General features: G+C 49.9%; 2 protein-coding genes across 6 annotated transcripts; one reads left to right on the top strand and one right to left on the bottom strand.

The window, feature by feature from the left end:
• Positions 1–105: 105 nt before the first annotated feature.
• On the bottom strand, positions 106–20,444 carry zfyve28 (zinc finger, FYVE domain containing 28). 3 transcript variants are annotated; one of them, XM_030356663.1, is made up of 15 exons: positions 20,093–20,443; positions 17,496–17,625; positions 11,658–11,798; positions 7,895–8,032; positions 7,196–7,398; positions 6,763–6,852; positions 6,587–6,676; positions 6,375–6,476; positions 4,668–6,221; positions 4,279–4,374; positions 3,331–3,494; positions 2,816–2,932; positions 2,475–2,576; positions 2,192–2,295; positions 106–1,745 (listed from the first exon to the last, which is right to left on the bottom strand). In XM_030356663.1, the coding sequence occupies exons 3-15, from the start codon at positions 11,733–11,735 to the stop codon at positions 1,614–1,616; spliced, it is 2,970 nt and encodes a 989-aa protein (XP_030212523.1). In that variant the 5' UTR covers positions 11,736–11,798; positions 17,496–17,625; positions 20,093–20,443; the 3' UTR covers positions 106–1,613. The 3 variants fall into 3 exon arrangements, with proteins under 3 accessions (XP_030212523.1, XP_030212520.1, XP_030212522.1); XM_030356660.1 differs by lacking the exon at positions 17,496–17,625; XM_030356662.1 differs by lacking the exons at positions 4,279–4,374; positions 17,496–17,625 and having other exon boundaries at positions 20,093–20,444.
• A 200-nt stretch (positions 20,445–20,644) lies between these two features.
• Positions 20,645–25,545, top strand: cfap99 (cilia and flagella associated protein 99). Of its 3 annotated transcripts, none has more exons than XM_030356693.1 (14): positions 20,645–20,782; positions 20,901–21,031; positions 21,147–21,291; positions 21,387–21,481; positions 21,599–21,711; positions 21,826–22,003; positions 22,173–22,214; positions 22,517–22,605; positions 23,194–23,398; positions 23,890–24,031; positions 24,140–24,291; positions 24,379–24,584; positions 24,895–25,090; positions 25,235–25,545. In XM_030356693.1, exons 1-14 carry the CDS (start codon positions 20,767–20,769, stop codon positions 25,310–25,312), a joined length of 1,788 nt encoding a protein of 595 aa, XP_030212553.1. In that variant the 5' UTR covers positions 20,645–20,766; the 3' UTR covers positions 25,313–25,545. The 3 variants fall into 3 exon arrangements, with proteins under 3 accessions (XP_030212553.1, XP_030212554.1, XP_030212552.1); XM_030356694.1 differs by having other exon boundaries at positions 20,646–20,822; XM_030356692.1 differs by having other exon boundaries at positions 20,646–21,031.
• The last annotated feature ends 1 nt before the right edge of the window (position 25,546 follows it).

The following is a 25,546-nucleotide window of genomic DNA, read 5'->3' as shown; positions in this document are numbered from 1 at the left end:
CTTAAATATTAGAATAATCCATCCTAAAAGTTAGGCCTACTGAATGATTTTATCTTTCCAGAAAATTTCATATGCTCAATTTGTTCTTTATAAAAAAGGACAAAAAACAATGTTCATTATTTATTAACGATTTAAATTAAACAATTGGAATAGAATAGGGACAAAGTTATGCCTGAGGAATTTCTTAATCAGAGCACAATGGAAATATTGTAATAGCTTGTAAATCCTATTTGCGAATTGCCATATTAAGCTCCGTCCGCAGGACAAACAGTATAATAATATTACCATGATAATGGAAACATATTCAGTTATTAATAAGGTAGTTAGGTAAATCATAATTATTATCTACAAATGACCGTATCATGGAGCAAACAAATGAAAACATGAAATGTGTAAACAAATAATGGCTTAATAAAAAAAAGTACAATCTATATAACACCGGTTTGTCTGCGTCATTTATTAGCGTAATATTGCACGTTAAGAATCGAGAGAAAGAAAAGGTAACAGCGAGCCTGTGACGTCATCAAGACAGGCACCCGAGAAGGCCACTGATTCCTCGTATACAGTCCACACGAGGGCGCTGTTCAGTGAACAGAGTTCATCCCTCCACTAGGGGGGCCATCCGGGGACGACAGTGATGACCGATCGCTTGAATCAATCTCACTTTGCAATGGAGTCGGCAGAACAAATAAATGAACTGCAAACACACACGACATGGTGCAACTGTCAAATCACTGGGCACAGCCCACAACCATTAGCTTATCTTCCAATAACTGTCCACTGATCAAGAACCTTTTGACAATCCTATACAGTTTTAAACATTCATTGCCAGTAGAAGCAGAAAGGGTGTTTTGTTAATATATAAAATCCGGTTTCATTGCCCTTGGACCAGCGCGGTGGGGATGACCTCAGGGGCCCAGCGGGGGGCATTGAGTGATGACAGTGTTGTTATTGACAGGGTGAACCTTTATTTACATGTTTTCATGATTTACATTCTTTTGAGTTATCCGAGTCTCGTGGTGAGCTCTGGCACAAACGTGGGAAGCCCGCTGAAGCATAAGAAAAGTGTCACAAGGCCTTTGGTTATCGCCAAAAGCAACCAAAGCAGGGGCTCTGTTGGCGGCGTGTCTCGCCAGCTGCAGAACGCGTACAAAAGCTGATATTATTGCCTGTTAGTTCTCTCCCCCTTTGTCTTTACACCGCCCCATGGAGGACCATCTGGGGAGGAGGGGTGAGTGGTGGCCCGAGGGGGTGAGTTGGGGTTGGAGGGGAGGGGGGGGGAGGAGGGGTTGAGTGGTGGATGAGGATCCCTTTGGTTTTCTTTCAGGAAGCAGCATCACCAAATATACAATAACAAACAAGTCACATCCTGCGTGCCTGGAAGTCCCGCCTCCCTCTCTCTCTCTCTCTCTCTATGTCTCCTCCATGGGGGGCATCTTCCCGGGCCGAGCGCAGGGCCTGCGAGGGGCCATCAGGGTGGTGCGGGGGCGTTCGCTTTGTACACAGCCGGGGGCAGGAGGGGGGCGGGGCTTAAACCCTTGCATATGCTTGCGTTTAGGCTAGGGAGGTGTGTAGGTGTATGTGTGTAGGTGTGCGTGTGTGTCTGTGGTCCCTCAGACGGCGGTCTTGTCGCTGTAGAAGGGGGTGACGTGGAAGATGTAGCAGTGTGTGCAGACCCTGACCGGCTTCACCTGGCCGTAACGCGGCAGAGGGGCGGAATGGGCGGAGCAACGGGAGCAGAAGATCTGAAAGGACACACACACACACACACACACACACACACACACACACACACACACACACACACACACACACACACACACACACACACACACACACACACACACACACACACACACACACACACACACACACACAAACCCCTCAGTCATGTGCTTCAACACATCAATCTCCATGACAGCGCTGTCTGATGCAAAATTATATTTCAATGCCTCCAACATATTTGAATCCAATAACATGCAGACCACATCCCCCATCTAGCCTGAAGGCATTGTCTCCCTCCCCCGTGTGGCCCTGTGAATCCTCACACACCAACGTCACAGGATGGACCCCCCTACGTGCTTCCGGCACTCTCTGTGACTCACGGCCGCCCACCTGGTGGCAATCAGCGCCTCTCCAAATACCACAGGATGAGGAGTGAGGGGCCGTCCTGGTGGTGATGAACACATACCTTCCCGCAGCTCCGGCAGTGGTGCTTCCTGCGGATGACGGTGAACGGGGCCTTGCAGGTGATGCAGGAGTTGCAGGCCTCGTCTGGGACCCAGTCTGGAGGGTCTGTGGGGGTAGAGGAGCAGACTTTACCACCGGGGCGCAGGAGTCATACAGCGGATACAAGGAGGGAGAACAGCTCTCCCTTTGTGTTTGGCCGGGGTGTGTGCCTGAGTTTTACGTGCGTGTGTGTTTTGCCTGTTTGTGTGCATGTTTATGTGTGTGTGTTGGCCTGAACTGCTGACCCTCGAAGTGTCCGTCGCGGGCCTTGGCAGCGAGCTCCGAGGAGGTGATGGTCTCCTGACAGAGGGCGCAGTCCTCCAGCACGGCACTGCGGAGACCAGGGACTAACCAGGGGGGACAGCGTTAGGAACACCATGCTCAGGGTATTAAACATGCTGGGTGGCTGCAGTAGAGGATGGAAGGGGGGGGGGGGGGAAGAAAGAAAGAAAGAAAGAAAGAAAGAAAGAAAGAAAGAAAGAAAGAAAGAAAGAAAGAAAGAAAGAAAGAAAGAAAGAAAGAAAGAAAGAAAGAAAGAAAGAAAGAAAGAAAGAAAGAACGTGACAGCAGGCCTGTTTCCCTTTACCTTTCTTCTCCTTATCGTTGTCTCCCAGCTCCGACTTGGTTGCCATGACTTCGAACAGTGTCTTCAGGATGCTGCGCAGGTCGCTGGCGTAGTTCGTCTGCAGCTGGTCGGCCACACCTGTGTGTCAGAGGAGCACAGCACACATGTTTGAGACGGACAGAGAGACACAGAGACAGACAAAGAGACAGACAGAGAGACACAGACAAAGAGACAGACAGGGACCTACAAAGAGAAACAAAAACAGAGAGAGCAGAAAGATAGAGAAGAGAGAGAGAAGAGAGAGAGCGAGAGAAAGAGCGAGAGAAAGAGAGCGAGAGAAAGAGCGAGAGAAGGAGAGCGAGAGAAAGAGAGCGAGAGAAAGAGAGCGAGAGCGAGAGAGAGAGAAAGAGAGAGAGAGAAAGAGAGCGAGAGCGAGAGAGAGAGAAAGAGAGAGAGAAAGAGCGAGATAAAGAGAGCGAGAGAAATAGAGCGAGAGCGAGAAAGAGAGAGAGAGAGAGAGAGAGAGAGCGACATACCAGATATGCAAACAAAGAGGCGGTGGATGAGGTCACTGCTGCTGTGGAAGCGGGATCGGATCTTGGTCCTGGCAGCCATCTTGGCAGCCTGCAGTGCCAGCTGGATCTCCTGATGGTCAAAGTCTTCGGACATTCCGGAGCTGGTGGTCATACTGCTGATGGGGCTGGGTGGGGGCGCAGGTAGGGAGCGGGGGACAAAGGAACGTTACGTCACTACAGTACCAGCAGCACGGCCCGTTGTGAGCTTCCACCACAGCCGATCTGAAAGACGAAAGCCAACGTTATAGCTAAAGTAATGGGCTCCAACTGAGGCGTCGTTCCTCTTCCACAGTAAACCTTTCTCTGACCTTCTAATGGGTTCCTGCTACAGGTCGCAAGATTACCGCCTGCGCCTCCAAACAGATAAAAAGCTCCATGCATCCCTGAGAAGGAATCTCTTCAGAATATTAATAAGTCTATGAAGGGAAAATTGCTTCCCGTTTCATAGTTTCAAAGATGCATGGGCTAGATATGAAGCAGTCTCCGTTAGACCCCTCAACCTCTATTCAAACACTACCTCACCTAATCTGCTGGCTTCTTCTATGCGTTGCTGTGGATAGAGACTCAATGACTCTGAACTGTGAGTTAAAGAAGTAGGCTTCTGCACACCCAGGTTGGAAGGAATCCTCTGCAGTCCATGGGGTTGAGTTTTAAACGTTAAGTTAGAAGATACGTGTTATAACAACACAGGGAATGAATGGGGAGGTGTGAGGATTTGCCTGTAGCACACAGTGGAAGCAGAACAGATTTGAGGCCAAGCATTGGCTTCAGACAGTTGCACTACAGATTTCATGTTAATGAGGACAAGATATGATTATAATATTCAGAAGATGGCAAGGGTAAGCACACACACACACACACACACACGCACGCACGCACGCACACACACACACACGAGGAGGTGGTTACCTGGGAGCGGATGCACTGCTTGAAAGACTACATGTGGTGACAGACACACTTTCACAGTCACTACTTGACACAGAGCTGAGTGGAGAGTTCTGCAAACTAGAAAAAGGGGAAAATAAAAGAAACCAAAAGTATTACAGGACCCATTCAAACCGATGGGGGTCATGGTGACATTAAAGATTATGGAGACACGAGGTGATGGCAGGAAATGGAGGACAACAAAAATTGAAGTAGCGTGGCATTAATGCAACAGAACAACATAAGAGGACAAAACGTGGTCAAAATCAAACATTGAGAATCAAACAGGGTTAATGCCAGAGCAGCGCCATTAGAAGGACCACAGAGGCAGGGGAGCTCCACCTAGGGATCAATCACTGAGGTCATAAGCCCACCTGCCACTCTTTTTCCTCTCCTCCTTGGCGCTGCGCTCAGAGTCCTTGCTCCCCAGCCGCCCCCTCTCCCTCTCCTGCCCCCCGCCGGCCTGCTGCGTCCTCCCAGTCCTCTGGTGTGGGCAGGGGGAGGCCCTGCTGGTGCTGCCGTCATGAGTCTGGGGCCTCGGCCCCCCGGCCGCTGCTGCCAGGCAGCTGTCACACAGCAGGGCCCTGTCCCCCTCCTCCCCCTCTGGCAGGGCGGGGGGGGAGCAGCGGCGGGAGGACGGAGGCGTCGGCCCAACGGTCTCCTCCTTGCCGGAGGGCTCGGGGCCGGGGGGGCCCAGGCGACACGCCGACGCCTGGATGACGGTGGCGGGGGCTGGGGGCTTACGGCGTCGGTCCAGTCCCAGGGCCAGGCCGAGGCCGAAGCCCCCGCTCTGGGCGGAGGCGTCGTCGTGGCCGCCGTCGTCACAGCCGCCGCAGCACACGCAGGAGTTGAGCAGGCAGTGCGAGGCCACCAGGGGCCCGCAGGCCTCTGCCTCGGGCCCGCGGGGCAGCAGCAGCTTGTCGGCGGCCAGCTCCGTGAGGCTGGGCGAGCGGGGGTTGAAGATGACCGTGGCCGACAGCTTCATGCCGCCCATGCGGCTGGCGATGGCCTCGGCGGTCTCGGGGGCGGAGCCCTCCAGCGCCACCTCCCAGCCGTTGGTGTAAGGCAGGGGCTCCGAGCCCGGGGCCGTGGTGCATGGCGACCGCTTGGGGCCGGGGCCGCGGGGGCTCCTCCGAAGGCACGCCTCCTCCGACGGGGCCCCGGGGGAGGGCCAGCCGTTCCGGGCCGGGTGCGGCCGGGGCGGGGCTTTGCGCTGCACGGGGCCGCCGGGCTCTGCGGCTCTGGCGGGCGAGGCCAGGCGGCCCCGGGGGTCCTTGGACACGCCGGCCATGCTCTCGCCGGCCGCGTCCAGGTCCTCCATGAAGAACACCCGGTCCTCGTCCTCCACGTAGGGGCCCGTCCGCAGGCGGCCCCCGGGGAGCCGGCGCGGGGAGTTGTCCGTGCTGGACGCCCCGCTGGAGCCCCCGGCCTCGGCGGGGCGGGGCAGGTGGGCGGGGGAGTTGCCCTGGCTGGGGGGCGACAGCAGGGTGGACATCTCGTCCCCCACGCGGTGCACCATCATGTTGAGCTGCTCCAGCTCCTCCTCGTCGTACTGCATGGAGCAGGCCAGCTCCGCCTCCTCCGCCTCCTCGCACGCCGCCTCCCCCCCGCGGTGCACCTCCGGCTCCGTCTCCGCCTCCGCCCAGCCCTTCTCCACCGCCGCTGGCGCCACCCCCTTCACCTCCTCCTCCCCCTGGCTGCTGGGGCCCGGCGGGGCCAGCTGCCGCAGCAGCCCCTCCGCCTCCGGCTCCCCGCTGACGGCGTCTCCCTCGGGGCTGCAGGAGGAGCGGCGCTCGGGGGCGGGGGCGGGCGCGGGCGCGATGCAGGGCGCGGGGGCCTGGTCCGGGGAGTTCTCCCCGTCCTGAGAGATGCACAGGTTCTTCTCCAGGGTGAGCAGCTCTTCCTCGGAGAGGGTCTGGAGCAGATCTCTGCAAAGCAAGCACAAAAACCCCAAACCATTAATATCACCGCTGTGGGCCCGCGGGCCGTCTGAGAGACTTCATTACTCAGGGGGGGGGGGGGGGTGCAAGACCGGCTCTCCGCGTCTCCCTCACAACAACAACAACAACATGCCCCGGTACCTGATTTTCTTCATTAAAGTGCGGAAGGGACGGAAGAGCTCAGACATGTCTTCTGATTTGCGTTCGAGGTTGAGCGGGCCTTCGGAGTAGACGACCAGACCGCTGCAGAGAGGCCAGAGGGAGAGACAGCGTTCACACTCTGTTACAGACACGACAGGGCAGGAAGGGCAGGCTAGGCCCAGGGGGGATTAAGGGGTCAGGCACACACTTACCACACGATGGCCAGTCGGGGGATTGTAAACATAAGTGCGGGCTCGTAGTCGTCGATCATGTCTTGCGTGAGATAGCCCAGCTTCAGCGCCCTGGGGGAGACATCAAGCAGCTTCAGAAACGGACATGGACATCTGCGGACATTAGGACACGGAGCCGGTCTCCTCGGGGGCCTCACCTCTCCACCGTCTCACAGAAGAGCACGATGACCTCCTGCTGGACGTCGTACTCCCTGGGGGACTTGACAGGCACCATGGCGGACACGTAGCTGGAGGCAGACAGATCGGGAGGGGGGAGAGCATGTCAATAGAGCACTAACGTAGTCTGCAGGTCAAAGAAAATGCATAGCCTCATACCGTAATTGCCCAAGTCATATTTTAAGGTTCAGATGCCCAAGTCAAATAGCTGACCTAGGCAGGTAAGGATTATGGAATGGGAAAAGCACCTCTGCTTGGCTTTTCATCACAATTTGGCCAAAATAGGACTAAGGCGATTATGTTATGAGGCTAACGACATGGGAAAAGTCTGGTGCTGTGAGATGTTGACTAACAACAAGGGGGGAAATGGAGGAAAATATGTATGAAAAATAAGGAAAAGATGAAGTCGGTTACCTGAGTTCAAACTCAGCGAAGAGGCTGTCAAAGTGGCGGAGCGCGTCCCTCATGCGGTCCGTGTAGAGGTTGAGGTCCCGCAGGGCCTGGTCCCTGGTGATGCTGCGCACCTCCTCCAGGCTCCGGGTCAGGTCCTTGGCCAGGGGCCTCATGGCCATGCTCTCGATCTCCCGGTTCATGATGATGGAGCCCGCGGCCAGGCACTGCGGAGAGGAACGCCAGGGGAGGAAGACGGGCCGAGGGTTAACAGGCTCAGAGTGGGAGGCGTGGGACCGGGAACGTCATCAAATCAAACTTTATTTATAAAGGGCCTTCCGCACAAAACTGCAATACAAGGTACTTAACAATAACAATAATTAAATTGATTAAGAGAACGCTGAGCTAAATAGGAATGTCTTAGGTTTCTTTTAAAGGCGTTCACAGCTTGTGATGTCCTCAGCTCCTCCGGCTGGCTGTTCCAGGGGCGAGGACCACAGACACTAGATGCCACCTCCACATAGCTCTCTGTCCTCACCCAGGGAACCACTAAAAGGCCAGTGCCAGAGGACCTGAGGGATCTGGATGGAGCCTACATCAGAAGCATGTCTTGAGTCATGAGTGGGATGTACGGGGGGGGGGGGGGGGGCTAACGCGGGCTGCTTGTTTGTTTAGATCTGTTTTTCCTCGCTGCGTGAGCCAATACTAGGGGGAATACGGTACCTCGGCCCCAAACCACAGCTGCCCCGCCAGGTTGTCATGGCGAATCTCCTCCGGGAACTTGACGCTGAAGTCCCGGTTGGCCCGGTCGTTGGGGATACACTCATCCATGATCTGGTTGATGATGTTCAACACGTTGTCCTGCAGACGGGAGAGGGCAAGCCGGGGTCAGACTGACAGGGGACACAATCGGATAAACTAGAATGAACGGAGCAGAGCTGCCTATCAGTGTGAGTGAGTGACTGGAAACAGGATGACGATGATGAGATGTACATATGTACAGATGATATCTTCCGGTTTTTATCGTTACTCAAGTCACTTTGAAATCAGCCTATCCGCATCTTATCTTTCCACTGTAATATTATTCTACCTGGAATCAATTGATGAACATTTAAAAAGACGATCAAAACGTGCAAGATCTACTGCGTTAGCAACACGCTTACCAAAGCACTAGCATAGACCCCTCTGCTACAAATACCAAGAGCTAACCCTGGGCATGGCATGTGTACAACAGCCATGCCCAAGAATCACAATTATCTCTTCCATCGAGCGTTGCAGCTGTCTGCATACTGAATTGTCATCAGATATAGAGCTGTGTCTTTCTCTGCTTGTCCAGAGCCCCAAAGCACAGCTATTGGCTCCTCTCTAGTGGTGTGCAGTGCATGAAGCACCCCCCCCCCCCCCCCCCCCCCCCCCCCCCCCCCCCCCCCCCCCCCCCCCCCAACCCCAACACAAAAAGAACCGCCTGTTCCTTCCACTGTGCCAGACTCGTGCGAGGTGACACAGCACATCAGCTCCTCCCGGCCGCCTCCAGCCGTCCTTTGGGAGCTAATTGGTAACATTAGCATCATACGCTTGATGCATCAGCAGCCGACATCAAACAAAATACAACCTTAAGACCGACGACCCCGCGGCCAACTCCCTCCACTCGCGTGTCTAAAGGCCATGGAGCTCGATCCTTTCAACAGACTCCTTCTGATGCGCCGCTTGGGGAGGACAGCGGGCCGACATTATAGGGGCGGCCCGCCGCCAGCAAGCGCCGTGAATAGGGCGTGATGGCAGCAGGGTTCAGGCGGTGCCGCTCTGGCAGGAGAACAGTCGGCCTTCTATTCTCGTGAGGTTCAAGGTGGTGGGCGAGTGTTGAGGCACGTAGGGTGCGTCCTTCTTAAAGCGCCTGCCAGGTCTTTCAAGGGGACACGGTGCTAAATGTCACCGGTCAGGAGACGCTGGTACCATCTGTAAGGGCCAGTACCAAGGCCCGGAGGCTATTGCCCCGCCATCAGGGCGCTCCGGTCGCTGCAGAACCATGAGGGTCTCGAGAGCTTCCAGCATCGAGCGCATGACGCAGGCCAACATCTGGCCGGATGATGAAGCCCTAACGGTGAGGCCTGTGGAGAGGGCCAGGGAGATGATTAGAGGGACAGAGAGAGATGGAGAGAACAGAGAGGTTATGAGGAGGAAGACAGAGAGATGGAGAGAACAGAGAGGTTATGAGGAGGAAGACAGAGAGATGGAGAGAACAGAGGTTATGTGCAGGAAGACAGCGACTTGGAGAACAGAGAGGTAATGTGGAGGAATACAAAGATGTAAAGAACAGAGGTCATGTAGTGGAAGAGAGAGAGATGGAGAGAACAGAGAGGTTATGACGAGGAAGACCGACAGAGAGAGATGTAGAGAACAGAGAGGTTATCACGAGGAAGACCGACAGAGAGAGATGTAGAGAACAGAGAGGTTATGAGGAGGAAGACAGAGAGATGGAGAGAACAGAGGTTATGTGCAGGAAGACAGCGACTTGGAGAACAGAGAGGTAATGTGGAGGAATACAAAGACGTAAAGAACAGAGGTCATGTAGTGGAAGAGAGAGAGATGGAGAGAACAGAGAGGTAATGTGGAGGAATACAAAGACGTAAAGAACAGAGGTCATGTAGTGGAAGAGAGAGAGATGGAGAGAACAGAGAGGTTATGACGAGGAAGACCGACAGAGAGAGATGTAGAGAACAGAGAGGTTATCACGAGGAAGACCGACAGAGAGAGATGTAGAGAACAGAGAGGCTATGGGGAGGAAGATAGAGAGAGATGGAGAACAGAGAGGCTATGGGGAGGAAGATGGAGAGAGAGATGGAGAACAGAGAGGTTATGGGGAGGAAGATGGAGAGAGAGATGGAGAACAGAGAGGCTATGGGGAGGAAGATAGAGAGAGATGGAGAACAGAGAGGCTATGGGGAGGAAGATGGAGAGAGAGATGGAGAACAGAGAGGTTATGGGGAGGAAGATGGAGAGAGATGGAGAACAGAGAGGTTATGGGGAGGAAGATAGAGAGAGAGATGGAGAACAGAGAGGCTATGGGGAGGAAGATGGAGAGTGATGGAGAGAATAGATAGCAGGAGGGCGGGGGGGAGGTTAAGTGGAGAGAGCGAGGGGGGATAATTGGGGATCATGCGCTGGCCTTATTAAGTGACTCCCCCCCATCGGGCCGAGCGGTGGGGGGCGGGGGGCGTCATGCTGGCTGAACCCAGCGGGACACAGTATCCATGCATTGCTTATTCACCGTCCCCCCTGCCTGCTGCTGCCCTTCAGCCCAGGGCACAATGCACACCGTACCACGCTGTCCACACTGTACCATCACACCAGCATTCAGTAAGGAGGCGTGAGGCTGCCCGTGTTAACATCTCTGTTAGCGTCCTGCTCAGCCACCACAATGGATGAGCAGGTGAAACGCTTCGGGCCGAGGTCCACTTGTAGCCCCGCCCCTTCGTCCGATTTCAGCAATGATAAGCATATCAGAATGTTGATATGTTTGGGTAGAATACGGCCGATATTTAACCCTGTAACACACCGGCCGTAAAATACGTAGCACTAATATTCTGCTACTAAATATTAAATGGGTTTGATTGATGTTATGTTCTTGTGCAAAAATACCTTTATTATACCACAAAGAAATGATCACGCATTGCTCTGTGTCATAAATACTTAACTTGGCTACCTTGGCAAAGAATGAGCAATAACTGGGGCTATTCATGCTATTCATACTTGCGAAAATTTGATGATATAAAATAATCCCTATTCTAGAAAAACTCCCGAAACGTTGTGATTTTTATTCAGTTACGTCTATAAAGCCAGCTGCCAAGATGTCCCCCTTACGACAGTGTATTGCCATGCTGTCTGAGCACAGGCATGCTGCTCTGACAACACCTGGTCCATCCCTCCAAACAAGTCCTCCTTATCCCAACTTATTAGGCAAACTACTCGCTGGCCAAGCATTTCAACAATCAGTCCGGAACCGTGCAGGCTGTCGTTGACTCTTTCCGCACCACACTGGCTTCATGTAAAACGGTTCTGGTGTCAGACCACTTTAAATGACACGTCTTGATCACATCACAAATACACACCGTGGGCTTTCCTCCTGTCCACTGTACACACAGCAAAGCCAGACAGACCTTATAGATACATCTAGAAGCTCAGGTTTTAATTGTTGGAATCCCATTTTAAAATGTTGGTGGTGTTGGTTGGACCAACCTACAGTTTTTGTCATCAAAGACACAATTTCAAATTACTCGGTTAGAAAGTCAGTGTGTACTTGACTGGGACACACTGTTCCCCAGTAGTGTTAAAGCAATAATACCCAATCAACCGTGCATCATTGGATTGAGCTGAAATAGGACTTCTTGAAGTGCTGTGTGCTGTGTGTGTGCTGTGTGTGTGCTGTGTGTGCTGTGTGTGCGTTGGGGGCGTCCAGTGTGGTGTTGGGTCTGTGTGGTTCTCGGACCTGGCAGGACCGGAACTGGTTGACCAGCAGCGTGCATCTCTGCGGGTCCTTCCTGCCGTCCAGACTGTCCAGCTCCATGGCCACCTGGTTCAGCTCCTCGTCCGCATAGTAGAACTGGGCCAGGAGCTGGGGGTCCGTCCTCTGAGGGGAGGGGGAGGGGGGGGGGGGAAGAGAGAGAGAGAGAGAGAGAGAGAGAGAGAGAGAGAGAGAGAGAGAGAGAGAGAGAGAGAGAGAGAGAGAGAGAGAGAGAGAGAGAGAGAGAGAGAGAGAGAGAGAGAGAGAGAGAGAGAGAGAGAGAGAGAGAGAGAGAGAGAGAGAGAGAGAGAGAGAGAGAGAGAGAGAGAGAGAGAGAGAGAGAGAGAGAGAGAGAGAGATGGGATCGACCGTGTCAATGATTCGGTTTTTGACAGATGGAAGTTATTAATACCAAAGGAATAGAAGACGCATGCCGCTACAGAGTGACGCCACATATTCTAAGAGGACGGGAGGTTTCAGAGAGTCTGTAGCATGGATGGGTGTGGTCGTAACCCTGTCGGTCCCTGGCCAAGGGTTTGAGTTATGATCCCACATGTACTCCACGTCACCGCGGGCCAGAACACCCACTGCGTGTTCAGACACACATACACACCGCAAGAATCCATTACCAATTATTTTTATATCATCGTATATCAACATAACCGCCAATACACCACAACGCTACTGTAATACTGAGTCTGGAACCGGTCCAAGACTAGGCCAGGCTTCAAATCTAATCTATACATAAAAATACATCCTGTTCTCAACCTCAAACAGATTGGCAGTTTTAGTTCACTCTTACAGTTGTAGATAGTACACGTTAAAACACCAGCAAACAGACTGAACAGACGACGAGTGGAGGGGGTGACCCCGGGGACAGCCGTGACCCCGGGCAATGGCCCTCGGCCGCCCGAGGAGAACGTGAGTCGAGTCAAATGTTTATGGCTTTGATTACTGGGCACGCTCAGCATGACTGGGAGCAGACGGGAGGACCACGCCACAGCCTCGTTTCCACCAAGCCAACCCGACGAGTGAGGGTTTACCCACGACCCACACAACCTCCATATAATCCCCCTCTTTCCCTTCTTGCTGAGGTTTGCTACGGTGTTCCCTGCGTGATGCATCCCCTTCTCTCTCCCTACGTCTCTTTTCCTGAATGACGTGCAGGGCTGCATTCTCCTGCCGCTCCCTCATCAATAATGAAACCAGAAGCATGGAGATAGCTCTTCAGCAGGAATACTCGTGGAAAAGGGATTTGTTGTTACATGGCAGAAAAAGATTTATTGACCTGGAATAACGGCGGAAAGTTTTTTTGTTTTCCATGTATTTCTCAAAATGGAATATCAAACCTTGCATAGCTGTAAATACTATGGGATTGCTCCAGCAAACATATTCAAGGACAGGGTAGTGCTAGAGTCCTAAGATTACCGAGTTCATTTCCCTCGGTCTTCAGCTATAGATCAACATGCCAGGCCCATAATTGCTCCTCAAGGCAACAGGCATGTGTCTGAGTTCACTGTAGACTGCAATGGGAATTCAGAGTCAGATGGACGACTTAATATTGTCGCTGTCATTATAGATTCTAGTTTGGGTTCCGTTAATCAAATCAAATCCTAAACGAAAGTTCTCCTTGAGATCGATGATAAACCATCACCTTGTCCTCAATGGTTCAACTGTGCCACAATTTGTATGATTCGTCTGTCTTGTTGAACATCTGGATAAAAACCAACCCGGAACTATAAAAAAAAAGGGTTACTACCAATAGACAACCATAAGGTCACCTTAAACATGACCAGAGTTTGCTCTTATTAAGGCCGTGACCATGATCTGTCTCTGTGAATTTAATCTGTGATTTATACATGGAAACATACATACATATATATATTAATACACAAATAGAAATGAGCATTCTCCTCCCTACTGCACCCAGCGGCCAGGATAGTGAGAGACGCGGGGATTACGAATACACACAAGATTTACTGGGACACATGAACTGAGATACATCTAATATAAAAGAGAAATAAAGTCACCGTCAAGCTCAGAGGAGAGATGGTCATCAATGATATGATGTTGCTCTTTCTGAATTGGACTTCAGAGAAGGTTGTTGTGAAATTAAGCAAGTGTTGATCATTGATCTGAGTAAGATATTACACATGAACAGGAACCTTCTTAGACAGGGAGAAAGAGGTCTGTTGAAAAGAGTGGGAAGAGACTTTCAGGCTGGAGCATAAAACTGACAAGGGAGTTGGCATTCCTTTAGAAATCCCAGTAGAAAACAGAGCGAAGAAGAATTCAAACAAGTAGAGAGAGCACACACACAGTCAGACACACAGACACACACACACACACACACACACACACACGCACGACACACACGCACGCGAAGAGTCAAGAGGTCCATTCTGTCAGCACGTCATCAATCTATCTTTGACTTTGGTGACTGCAGAATACAAGCTCGATTTATGGACATTCCTTCATCATATATAAAGAAATTGAACCTTGCTAGAAGTCACTCCTGGAAAGCAAACATGCCCTCAAAGCGGGAAATGCCGATGCTACATGTGACAACTTCAAACCCCTCGCCAGCAAATCAACAAGGCTGCCCTTGTTGACGGCCCACTGGTATTTCTGACGGAGACATGGTAACTTCGGTCCAGGGTTCAGGGCAGGATTACCTTGTAATGGACATTTCACACCACACCGAGAGTTCCTCAAACAACACAAACACAAGGGACGTTTCTTCAACCCTTTTACAGGCACAACATTCAGCAGTCAAATAGCAGTGTCAAATCACTGCCTGTGACCCACAATTAGGGCTAACCTCTGTTAGGGACGAGGTCACACGGGTCATATAATGCAGACTGGTCCACTTTCTGCGATGCTAATCCCAAACCACTAATGCTACATTTTGGGTCATGGTTGCTTATAACATGGTTATGTGTCAGAGCAGTGATATCTCCCACATATTTTTAATACCCTAAGTAAAAGTTCAGATTCAACAAAAATGCAACTGTTGATTACCCAACAGACTTTATAAAAGATTAAAAGCGAAAAATGATCGTAAACAAGCAGGACGTGATTCTCGTTCTTCGAATTGGGTTCTGAGTAGTTGTGCGTGACAGTAAGTGTGTCAACATCGGTGAGGTCAAGATGTGATATTCGCCGCCGTGCCGTCATTATGAGGGTGAGCACATGCACGGCTGCACGCACACGCCGCTCCACTGAATGGCTCAATGATTCAGCAGATTTGACCTGCTGCTTGACCGCTGAGGCAGGGCCACTGGCCTGCAGGCCACACCGCCGCCTACGTCCCTGCACCCACGCACCCACGCACAGGGATGACCCTTAATGCTCCTGATCCCTGAGTCCAGACACCGGTCGTTACGCTCCCACAAACCCACCCGGGCTGTCCTGTACCCGACTGATAACAGTGATCGGTGGATGACAGAGCAGAACACATCCCCTGTGAAGCTTATTGTTTCACTCTGAATGGAGAACAGGCGTCGACTAACCACGCCGACCTCTGACGTCATGCAGAAGAATGCTTGTGTGCGATTAACTTGTCCGGTTTCCCCCGCCGCCACCCCCTCTCCGTTCCCCAGCGTCTCCAGATAGCATTCTTCCTGGGAAGAATGTCCAAAAGCCTGTGTGCTACAGCAACTCCACTTTGTTTGTCCATTCAGCCAGCGCTCTGACGGGAAGGGCCGCCTGTGCTTAATGCGGGCTTCCACAGAGGCAGGGCATATGCTGCAAGCCCACTTAAGGGAGTTTATTAGAAGCCTTGCCTGTGCCCTCCGTTCTCTATTCCTGGCCCAATTCAGACGGCTGGCAGCCCGCCATTGGGGACTTGACTTGGAGCCGAGGCAAACACAGTGTATGAGCAGGGGGGGGCTAGCCTTACTCTGCCAGCCAGTAAGTAAGTAAGTGGGAAGATGAGCATCCCTATGCTGTTCTTATCATGACTTTGGCCGACCACCAGGCCAGAACTCAACTGCTGAGAAAACCCAAAACCCACCTAAATCTAGTGGTACCATGGTTGACTTGTTAGAAGGTCCAATAAAGAAAGGGACAATCCCTTAATGCATACAAATTCCCAGGGAGATGATATTTATGCAGTAGGTTGTGCCCACTTAATTCACGATAGTGCACCTCGTTTTTCAGGCAGGGTAGGAAAATAACAATCTGTTACGAAAAACAATCTGTTATTATGTAAAAGCAATCTTTTAAACCACAGTGGGTTCAGAGATGTTTGCCCATCTGGATTCATGTGGTCATAATCTGGGTCTGTTTGTGTTTCTGGAGGGCTGCCCTAATCTCTTGTTTTGGCTGTGATGCTCTGTGCTTGTGCCCTGTGCACAGTTTAGTCAACCAGAGCGCTGAGGATTGAGGGGCTGGTTGATGTGGCGGGGGGGGTCGGGTGGGGTAAGGGGGGGGGGTGTTTACGATGGAGGTGGCCCCAACACAGCAGCTGGTCTCCTGGAGTGGATGATGTGTTTATGGGTATAGGGACAGCCCTTTCCCCATGTGGAGCCACTCATTGTAGAAGTACGGTCGCTCCCCTGACCTTTGTTTCCTTTGTTGTCACTGCCTACAATGGGAAGGTTTCCCTATCAAACTCACGTACACCTCGCCTCATTGAAGATACTTCGTCACTCGCTGCCTATGTCTGCCCATGATCATGCTCTATTACAAATACTTTGCCATCGAGAAATGTCCTGAAATAAATACCTTTTCATCACTTACACAATCAATAATCTCGTGGTAAAATAAAGAGGTGGATGCTAGGTTTAGGGCCAGACATTGTTGTGTACAAATGACGATGAACAGAAATATTATATGCTAAATGATACAAGTAAAATTTCTTATACTTAGGGTTAGAAACAGATAAAATGGATTACGGTCATTATTGCGAGAGGAAAACCACACAAAGACAGCTATGTACTTTAATGATCTGTCTCCTCAGTTCTGTCCCATAAGCCCTAGTGTTCACAGAGTGTGAGTCATTGCTAACCATTAGCCTGTCTGTCCCAAGCACCCAACATACACATCTCATTGTATCAGAAAACAACTCAGCCTGCTCAGTTTGCTCAGGCAGCCCCAAATCAAGCATATCACCAGGCACGGACAAGTACACGGCTATTTGTGTTGTGGAACGCCTCATAGCGCAGATTAGGGCAATAGACATGTGACAATGCCACCACAAACAGGGGATCTCCATTGTTCTCGTTCTGAAACGAGACAGAAGGAACAAATGAAAGATATTAGTATATATAGATATTAGTAAGTGGAAAGTTCTATTGGGAGACACCATATTTATTTCATTACCTGATCTCCAGAAAGCTGTCTTTCTTATCATCTCCTTGATTGTCATCCCGGACGTCTCTGCTGGTGAGACCATTACCATGTCTACCTCTCCTCTTTGAGAGGGGCCGTGCCGTGTTTAATACTGGCCTTGATGAGTGCAAGAAAATGCTTAAACACTCACAACACAAAAGCAGCCAAAGTGCATGCTCAGAGGGCATAGCCACTGACGGGGAACACAGCGATATATTAAGCTAGCCATCGTCAAATATCAAGGCAACACATTATGGTCAATAAGACACGATGCATTGGAAACCAATGGATTTCTCTGCCATTAACAGGGCCACTAACTGCCATTAACTCTGCACCCCATCTCCAGTCACTGCCCCTCTGCCCCACCCCACTGGGGGCGGTGGAACCTACTTCCCAGTCTTGCAATGGATTTTATAAAGGCTTCAATGGCCTATTCCAGCACCAGGGGTCAGCTCTCTAAATCCAGCCCACTGACACCAAATCAATTACCTCAGGGCTGTTGGGTTAGCAGAATGGAGACATCCACGAAGAGCAGGAGATACCATGCTAGACCCGGCACCCGTGTGGGCCAGAGCTGCTCAGCAGTTTGCTGTATAGTCCTCTCTCCTCCTTGTGCCCACTGTGCAGAATCCCAAGGAAACGCTAATTACTCCTGCGGCTCTCCGTTCTACGACTTGCACAGGTGCAATATCAACAAAAAAGCTGTGCAATGTGGTGAGAAGGAATAAGTTAGTATGCTCAGTAAAGACTGACAAACCTAGATTGGATTCAAGGATTTACTCATTTAGTTGATTGTTATCTTACATGCTTCTGTACAATACAATAGAATATTGATATTGATAAATATATATACGATACCTCAACCCTAACAACCAAAAACAGGGCCTTTCAATATGCTTTGTTATGGTTGACCACTGAGTGTTGGGTGGCAGAAAGAACCCCAACACACGCAGGAGATGGAGAGTAGAGGCCCCCATTGTGGCTCTGGCTCTGGGCCTGTCACGCTGACATATGAGCTGGTGCAAAACTGAAGGTCAGTCCCTGAATGCATGACAGTGGAACGGTAGAAACGGCGCCGAGGCAGTGGGGGAAATGCACAGGTTTAGCTTCCTGACACCTCCCTCCATCACTCACAGAGTCCCTCTCTTTGAGGAATGTCAGCCCGACTGTGGCCCTTTTAACAGTTTGGAAACTTGAGCCAGGTGCTCTCTCTCTCTCTCTCTCTCCCTCTCTCTCTCTCTCCCTTTGTCTATAAACATTATTACTCCCACTTGTTTAGCCACCAGACTGATTCTTATCCACCTCCATAACAACATTCCATCCAGAAAAGGATGCTGTAAAATGAGGAATAGGAAAACAATGAATCGGTCTGAAGGTTCTTCCCACATAGCTGTTTTGAGAGATGGGTCCCTTAACAATGACCTGCAGCTATGCCAGGTTGAATGTTTGAATTGTACAGTAATGCATGTTGAGGGTGGGTCGGTCAGCTGCTTCTGACCCCTGAAGAAGCAGATCTTACGCGGGTAAGATTAAGGAGTGAGACCGCAGCGCTGGAAATATCAATAGCCTCTCCAGTCGAGGGGAACATGCTGATCCGTCGCTTTGCTGATCTCCCCAAGAACATAGTTAGATAATAAACGTGAAATGAAAATGCAGTGTAGTCCTAAACTGGCCAAACACCATCATTGAGCAAGTAAAAGTATTAGCTCTGTACTGGTATCTCTTTCAGACAAATATTTTTTACATTTAAAGAGGATCCAAACATATGTTTTTTGTTTGATTGGCAATGTAAAAAAAATTAAAGCATGCCTTACAATAAGACCTGAAGACTTAAGAAGACATGATTTGTCTTGAAGTGTTGTGCAAATTGAATACAAAGAACCACCCGGCTCTGAGTGAGTCATGCCTGTGACAACACTGTGGTGAACCATGACAGTTAGGCACAGACCCCAACAATGGACAGAAAAAATGCTGTCGCAGCAAACTCGGTTAACCATTGAAAAGAGAAATTACTAGGATATAGATGATCCATTCTCTTTTCCTCTCCGCACATCATGACATAACTTGTCAAAAGTTAGATCCAAGTTCTCCTGGGGGAAACAAACTCAATAAATGTTAATGAAATTAACATTTATTTGATGTATCTGAAAAACAATTTACCATGGGAACTATATGATTTGAAGGTAAACAGGGTCATTGCAATTGAATGCCACCCAGATGCAAGACAGTTAATTTCCAACGTTTAGTAGCCCTTAAAGCAAGTGAACAAAGACTAATCACCTAGTTCATAAGTCTTGCTGTAAATAAGTTTAGTATCAGTGAAAAGAATACACCAATTCCAGTTGTACTTTTCAAGTTCTGCCCAGCACCAGTATCCTACATATGTGGGATCTGGTCCTTTCAGTAGTTCAGACTTTATAAAGGATTGACACTACAAGTCAGAACAGTGCAGCAACATGACTGATTGGATTGGTGAACTTACGCAAGGGGAGCCTATATCATTTTCCGGTTAAACTTTGACTGTACTATTATGCAAGTTACATATCGAGCAACAAGCGAGATTTTTATTTATTTAATTAACACATCTTATCACTGCAAACATTCTTCTCACAAGACTCAAATTGTTCAAGTGAGCAACGATCATCTTGTAGCAATTTCGGCCATTATTTTAGCATTTGAATGAACACTTTAATTAAACTATATAGTTAGAAATGTGTACTTTGCGAATACATTTTCGAAAAGTATACAGAACAACATTTATAGCCCTGGTCTTCAGGGATTTCAGATTTTTTTGAACTGATCCAAAGACACATGACCAGTCACTTTCAAGACTTAGCGACAAACAAATCAATCAGTCGATTTAAACCAAAGTTAAATAGTACACGTAGTTCAAGAGTAAATCAGGAAACCTAGAGCTAATGTTAGCAGATGAGACTGGTCGTCTATCAGGTGGCTACCGAGCCCCACTGATCACAGCGAATGTTTTGCTAGCAGGTTTGTTAAAATGTGGAGCACATCCGAGTTTAAGTGTTGACGGCAGGTTCCCTGGGGAGAACCGGGCTTTATATCCAGTCTTTATGACTTACCTTGGGCTTGTACAGCCACTTCCGAAAGCGGTTCATCGCTGCCTCTCCGCCTCCCTTTGTCACGGAGCCGCCTCTCCTACCTGAGCGTCGGGGAGAGCAGCGGCACAACACCGCTAAGCTAGCTAGCAGCTGGGAGTCCTAAAGCGGGGGAAGCACAGCTACACTTCGCAGTATCTAAACGGAAACCTCTGGTTTCATAACGTACACATGGTTCTACACGGATGACGTTTAAATTCCATCTTTCCTGAATCCGGGGTACGCTGTCTCGGGCCGCCCAGTCACTCTCAGGTTCAGACTCTACAGAGCAGCCAGACAGCGCGGTGGCGGTGCTCTCTCCCTACCGCTGATGACAGTCACGGTGACAACACCCTCCGCCCACTTTCCCGGGAAGCGGCTTGCACCGTACGTCATCACGTCGTTACGTCATCATGCCGAACGCATTGTTATGCGGTCGCGCAACAACAAAGGGTGCGGATGCTGCACAGTGCACAAGGCATAAACCAGATGTATGGGGTTTCCTGTTTAAAAAAAGAAGCTTTGAAACACATCTCAAATAATAAATGACTGTTTTCTTTGTTATTAAAAAAACAGTTTGAACAAAATCAGATGACAGTCAGTTTTGTTTTTTTCAATTTCTTTGTTGCTAGGCAACGTCTAAACAACACAGCCAGTTTATGGGTGATTCGTGGTGTGGGTATAACCTCCCCAATGTCTTGACACAAATATATAGGTAAGAATGAACCAGCTTTGATCTCGTCATGTATGATCCTTTTAATTCGGGAATGTTCTGTGTGTTCGCATGATATAGATGCTGGATCCAATACAATGGCCTCAAATTGTGGACTTCTGGTCAAGCAGGCGATTATGCTGCTTGACAATTTTGACCCTAGAAAACAATGTCTGGATTACTTCATAGAAGATGCAACAAACGCTATGGAGGTACTGTATCTGTTTGTGCGTGTGCGTGTGCGCGCGCGTGTGTGTGTATGTGTGTGCGTGTAACACCTCCTTAAATGACAGCAAATCTATAACCCATAATAAACCATTATTTCAGAATATCAATGATCTGGATAAGACGTTCATCCTTGACATTTTCTCGGGCTGTATGGAATTTAAAAAGCTGCTGGACGTAGTCGTTAAACGTTTCTATGATCAGCACGGACACTGCTTAAGGAGAGGAGATCGAAGCCAGTATGTTGGTGAGTTGAGGGCAATTTGAGATTGTTTTCAACAAGTAGACGACACTGTAAGACACATGTTTATCTGAGTGTCAATGTGTTTTGTAATTCAACAGTTATCTGTTACCTGGCCACCTTCTGTCTGGATGACCTAGGACTCAAACGCTTTGGAAACATTGTCAAATCTCTGGACTTCAAAAAGATACAGAAAGTGAGAAAATATGTCTGAAACAATCTGTTGCAATGCAAACAACTTCAATTAAAAAAAGTTGAGGACAATATGCTATTGAACTGGTCTCAGTAACTGCATTTGTTTCCTTTGGGTAAGCTCGTGAGTTTCTTCTTAAATGTCACAAACCTAACTACCTGGATCCAAGGGGAGTGGATTCAGATATATGACGCTTCTCATGTAGAAACCAACTGGATTACGCCATTGCTAAGGTGAGGAAAAGTCGAAGTGCTCTGCAGTATAGCCGTTCTCAATGAATGCGTATCAACCGTTGTTGTTTTTTAATGAAAACATTAATACATAAATATATATTTTCCGACCACTAGGTGGTGCCCGGAGATCGACGTCCTTATGGAAAAGCTTAGCGTTGAAATGTCCTGCAAGGGTCAGGCGAAGGGTGCTTCGGCGAGAACCACGGTGCCTCAGGAGTTCTGCCTTACCCAGCCTAAGCCCCGGGCTCTGCCGATGCCGGAGCCCATTCCACAACAAGAAAAACACCCACCTGCAAGTCGGATTTACTTACGTCCTTAATATCCCATCCACGATGTTTCAAGTATCTTTCCATCCAAAATTCCATCCATCCATCTATCCATCTCTTCAACTCTGATCCAAAATAAAATGGCAAAAATGCTGTAATTTGTTCTTGACTGAATATATATTTTTTCATATCTAGGTTCCAAATAGTACTTACAGGGCTCCAAACGAAGTTACAGAGGTATGAGGGTTTGCTGTATGTTAGTTATCAACTCCTATTTATTCTATTATGTCAACAAGGACTTGTTGACATAATATTTGTATTTTTAGAGAATGATGAATGAATCTATTCTGTGTGTGTGTGTGTGTGTGTGTGTGTGTGTGTGTGTGTGTGTGTGTGTGTGTGTGTGTGTGTGTGTGGGCGCGTGTGTGTGTGTGGGCGCGTGTGTGTGTTTGTGTGTCTATGTATGCGTGTGTGCGTGTGTGTTTGTGTGTGTGTGCTCATGTGCGTGCGTATGCGTCCTTGTCTTGGCTCCTTTGCAGACTAACAACTACCCTATGAAGCTCAACAACACAGCCATCTTGCGGAGAGCAGCCCTGTACAACCACAAAGTGGAGCAGGAACTGAAAAGGTGAAGCCCATGATGGCACGTTACCATTGAAACCAAAAGAGCCGTCACTCAAACCCACAACAGTTACGAGGCTGGTTCACTAACCATCAACCTCGAATTGAGATCTCTTTACCTTGTTCCCTACCTGTACCTGCTCATGAATGGCCAAATGTCCTGCCATTAGAATTGTTTGTACTTTCATAAGCAAAAGTGATTTATTACATGTTAAGACTACTTTATTTTGAACTTTTTCTAAGCCTGATGTTTGGATTTTGTATGCTTATGTACCTGTGTGTGTGCGTGTGCGTGTGCGTGTGTGTGTGTGTGTGTGTGTGTGTGTGTGTGTGTGTGTGTGTATGTGTGTCTGTGTGTGTGTGCATGTGTGTGCGTGTCTGCGTGCATGCATGTGTGTGCACGTGTATCTGCATCTGTATACGTGTGTGTGTGTGTGTGTGTGTGTGTGTGTGTGTGTGCACGCGTGTGTGCTCGGGCGTGTGCTTGTACATGTGTCCATGTGTTTGTGTATGTGTGCGCGCATCTGGGTGTGTGTACATGGGCGCGTGTATGTGGTTGTGTGCGTCTATGCGTGTGTGTGTGTCTCCACCCCAGACTGGAGCGCCTGGTGGAGGGGCAGCATGAGCCCTCCTCCTTCCTGCGCTGGCAGAAGGAGATGCAGCATCGGGACCTCCAGGGGCAGCAGGCCCAGCTGGAGTGCCGGCGCCTGGAGGGACGCATCAGCCACACCAAGGGGGCCACGGCCCGCGGCCACCTCATGGAGCGCAACCAGAGGACCGCCCAGCTGCAGAAAGAAGAGGTGGGTCCGGGCCCCCTCTCACCTGCACCCGGACAAAGCCTCCCTGCACTCTGCATGCTCAAAGGGCTGCTAGAGTATTGCAAACAACGAATCCCGTTGTAAATTGTAGAATTTTTCAGATACATCAAATGTTTGTTGGGCCGAGGAAGAGTTTTGGCAAAGGTAATGTCATGATGTGCTGGGATCATCTCTATACTCTACACCGTGTATACACACTTGCATAATTCACCCAGTTTGCTGTTACAGCATTTTTGTCTGGTCTGTATTTGGCCGTTATCATCGTTGTTACTGAAATTTGAATGTATTCTTTGACTCTTAACCAGCATCATCCCAGAGTCCCTTTGGATGAAAGGGGCAGAAAGTGCTTAACGACAGGATGTAAACGTGAAACCACCAAACCCCGTTCGGTCGGTCCTGTTTATGACTGCCGCCCCCTCCCCACTCCCCAAGCGAGCGACGTCACTGATGATTCGCTGCTTCTCAAATCCCAGTCCACGCAGCTGCTGCAGAAACAGGCCGAGAAGAGGCTGCGGGAGGAGACGGAGACCAGGGAGCTGAGGCAGGCGGTGTCCGATGGACACAAGAACTCCAAGGCGGCCATGGCAAGACTGCAGGAGAAGAAGCAGGACATCGGTGAGTCCTTCCGCTCCGCCCCGACCCAGACCAGCATCTCTCCCCTCCTGTCCTCCACACCTCGCCGCCGTTAACAAACTTCTTGTTTCTGTCGTCGACCGCGCGCAGTGAAAGAAGTCTCACAGCAGAAGCAGGAGCTCCTCCGGCAGGCGATGGAGCAGGAGCAGGAGGAGCTCTTCAGGCAGTTCAACCTCATCCAGGAGACCCGAGCCATCGAGTCTGTGCGTCCCATCAGACACAAGTTTGTGGACGAGACGGAGGTGAGTAACACTTCATTTCAGCCCCACGCCAGACACCGGAACCGAGCCGACGTACGAGCCCTCTGCTCTCTGTGGTCGTTCACCCAGACGGCGGGCCACGGCCTGCTGGGGGAGATGTCCCCGGCGGAGCTGAGGGCGCGGCTGTCCCTCCAGAGGGAGGCCGAGGGCCGCGAGCGGGGCCAGAGACGGGAGCGGATCCTGGGGGAGAAGCGGGACAAGGAGCAGCTGCTGCAGGAGCACCTGGAGGCCATCGACCTCCACAGCAAGGCCCTGGCGCAGGCCACCGCACTCAGGTCAGGGCAGACGCAGAGCCACACTGAGCGGAGCCACGGGGCAGGTCTACTCCCTTTGAGAGGGACCCAGCTAAGCCCTAAGCCACATTGAATGCAACTATTGTGACCCAATTTTGTGTGAATGTAAGAAAGGTTTATTGTCAGCGAAGTGTTTGCAGTATTAAAGGAATAAAGTGTTAACTGAGGAAAAAGTACAAAAAAAGCGTACATTTTCTTTGGTAGGTATGTTTGTTGGATGAATGGCGATACATTGTTTCTCCTCCTGACAATTGTACTAAATGCCCTAAATGTAAATGTAAATGGGTGGCAGGAAGGAGGAGAAGAAGGAGAAGATGTCGAGACAGAGTGCTCTGCAGCAGACGGTGCTCGAGGATGAGAGGGTGCGGGCGCTGCAGAAGGTCCTGCAGGAGAAACAGAAGGAACGGCAGAGGCTGAGACCGAGTGCGGGCGTCAGGCCAAAAGTGACCGAGGGGGCGTCTAACGTGAAGAATAGCCAATACCAGCAGGTGACGATGAAACCCATCAGCATGTAGGGCAGCACACTTTCTTTTATTGAGTTGGATGTAGATTTGTAGTTCGTTTCCAGTGTATCGTGCCGTTAATAGCTCAGTGTTGTCCGTTCATTATTTTAACTGTCAAAACTTTTCCAGGAAAAACCGGAGGAAGAACGCTGGGCTGAGCTAGAGAGAAGCTTAGAGCGGCAGTTACAGAAGATGCACATCAAATGAAATGAATAAAAAAAACAGCATGGACGTTTTCCCTGCTATTTAAGTTCAATGTTATTATTATTATGTTGTTATAATTGTATTCGTATCAGTTATCAGGAATTAAGGAATACTTTTGTTTCTGTATTTGTAACGGTATGAGGGCCCCACAGATTATGTGTCGCATGTTATCATTGTTTGTCACCTATAGTGCCCCTGCTGTCTGTAAGATGTAAATACATTCCTGTCAACATCCAG

Source organism: Gadus morhua, chromosome 5, assembly GCF_902167405.1.
Source record: "Gadus morhua chromosome 5, gadMor3.0, whole genome shotgun sequence".
NCBI classification, from domain to species: domain Eukaryota; kingdom Metazoa; phylum Chordata; class Actinopteri; order Gadiformes; family Gadidae; genus Gadus; species Gadus morhua.
The sequence above is the reverse complement of the archived record's forward strand: the minus strand, read 5'-3'. Positions and strand labels throughout refer to the sequence as shown.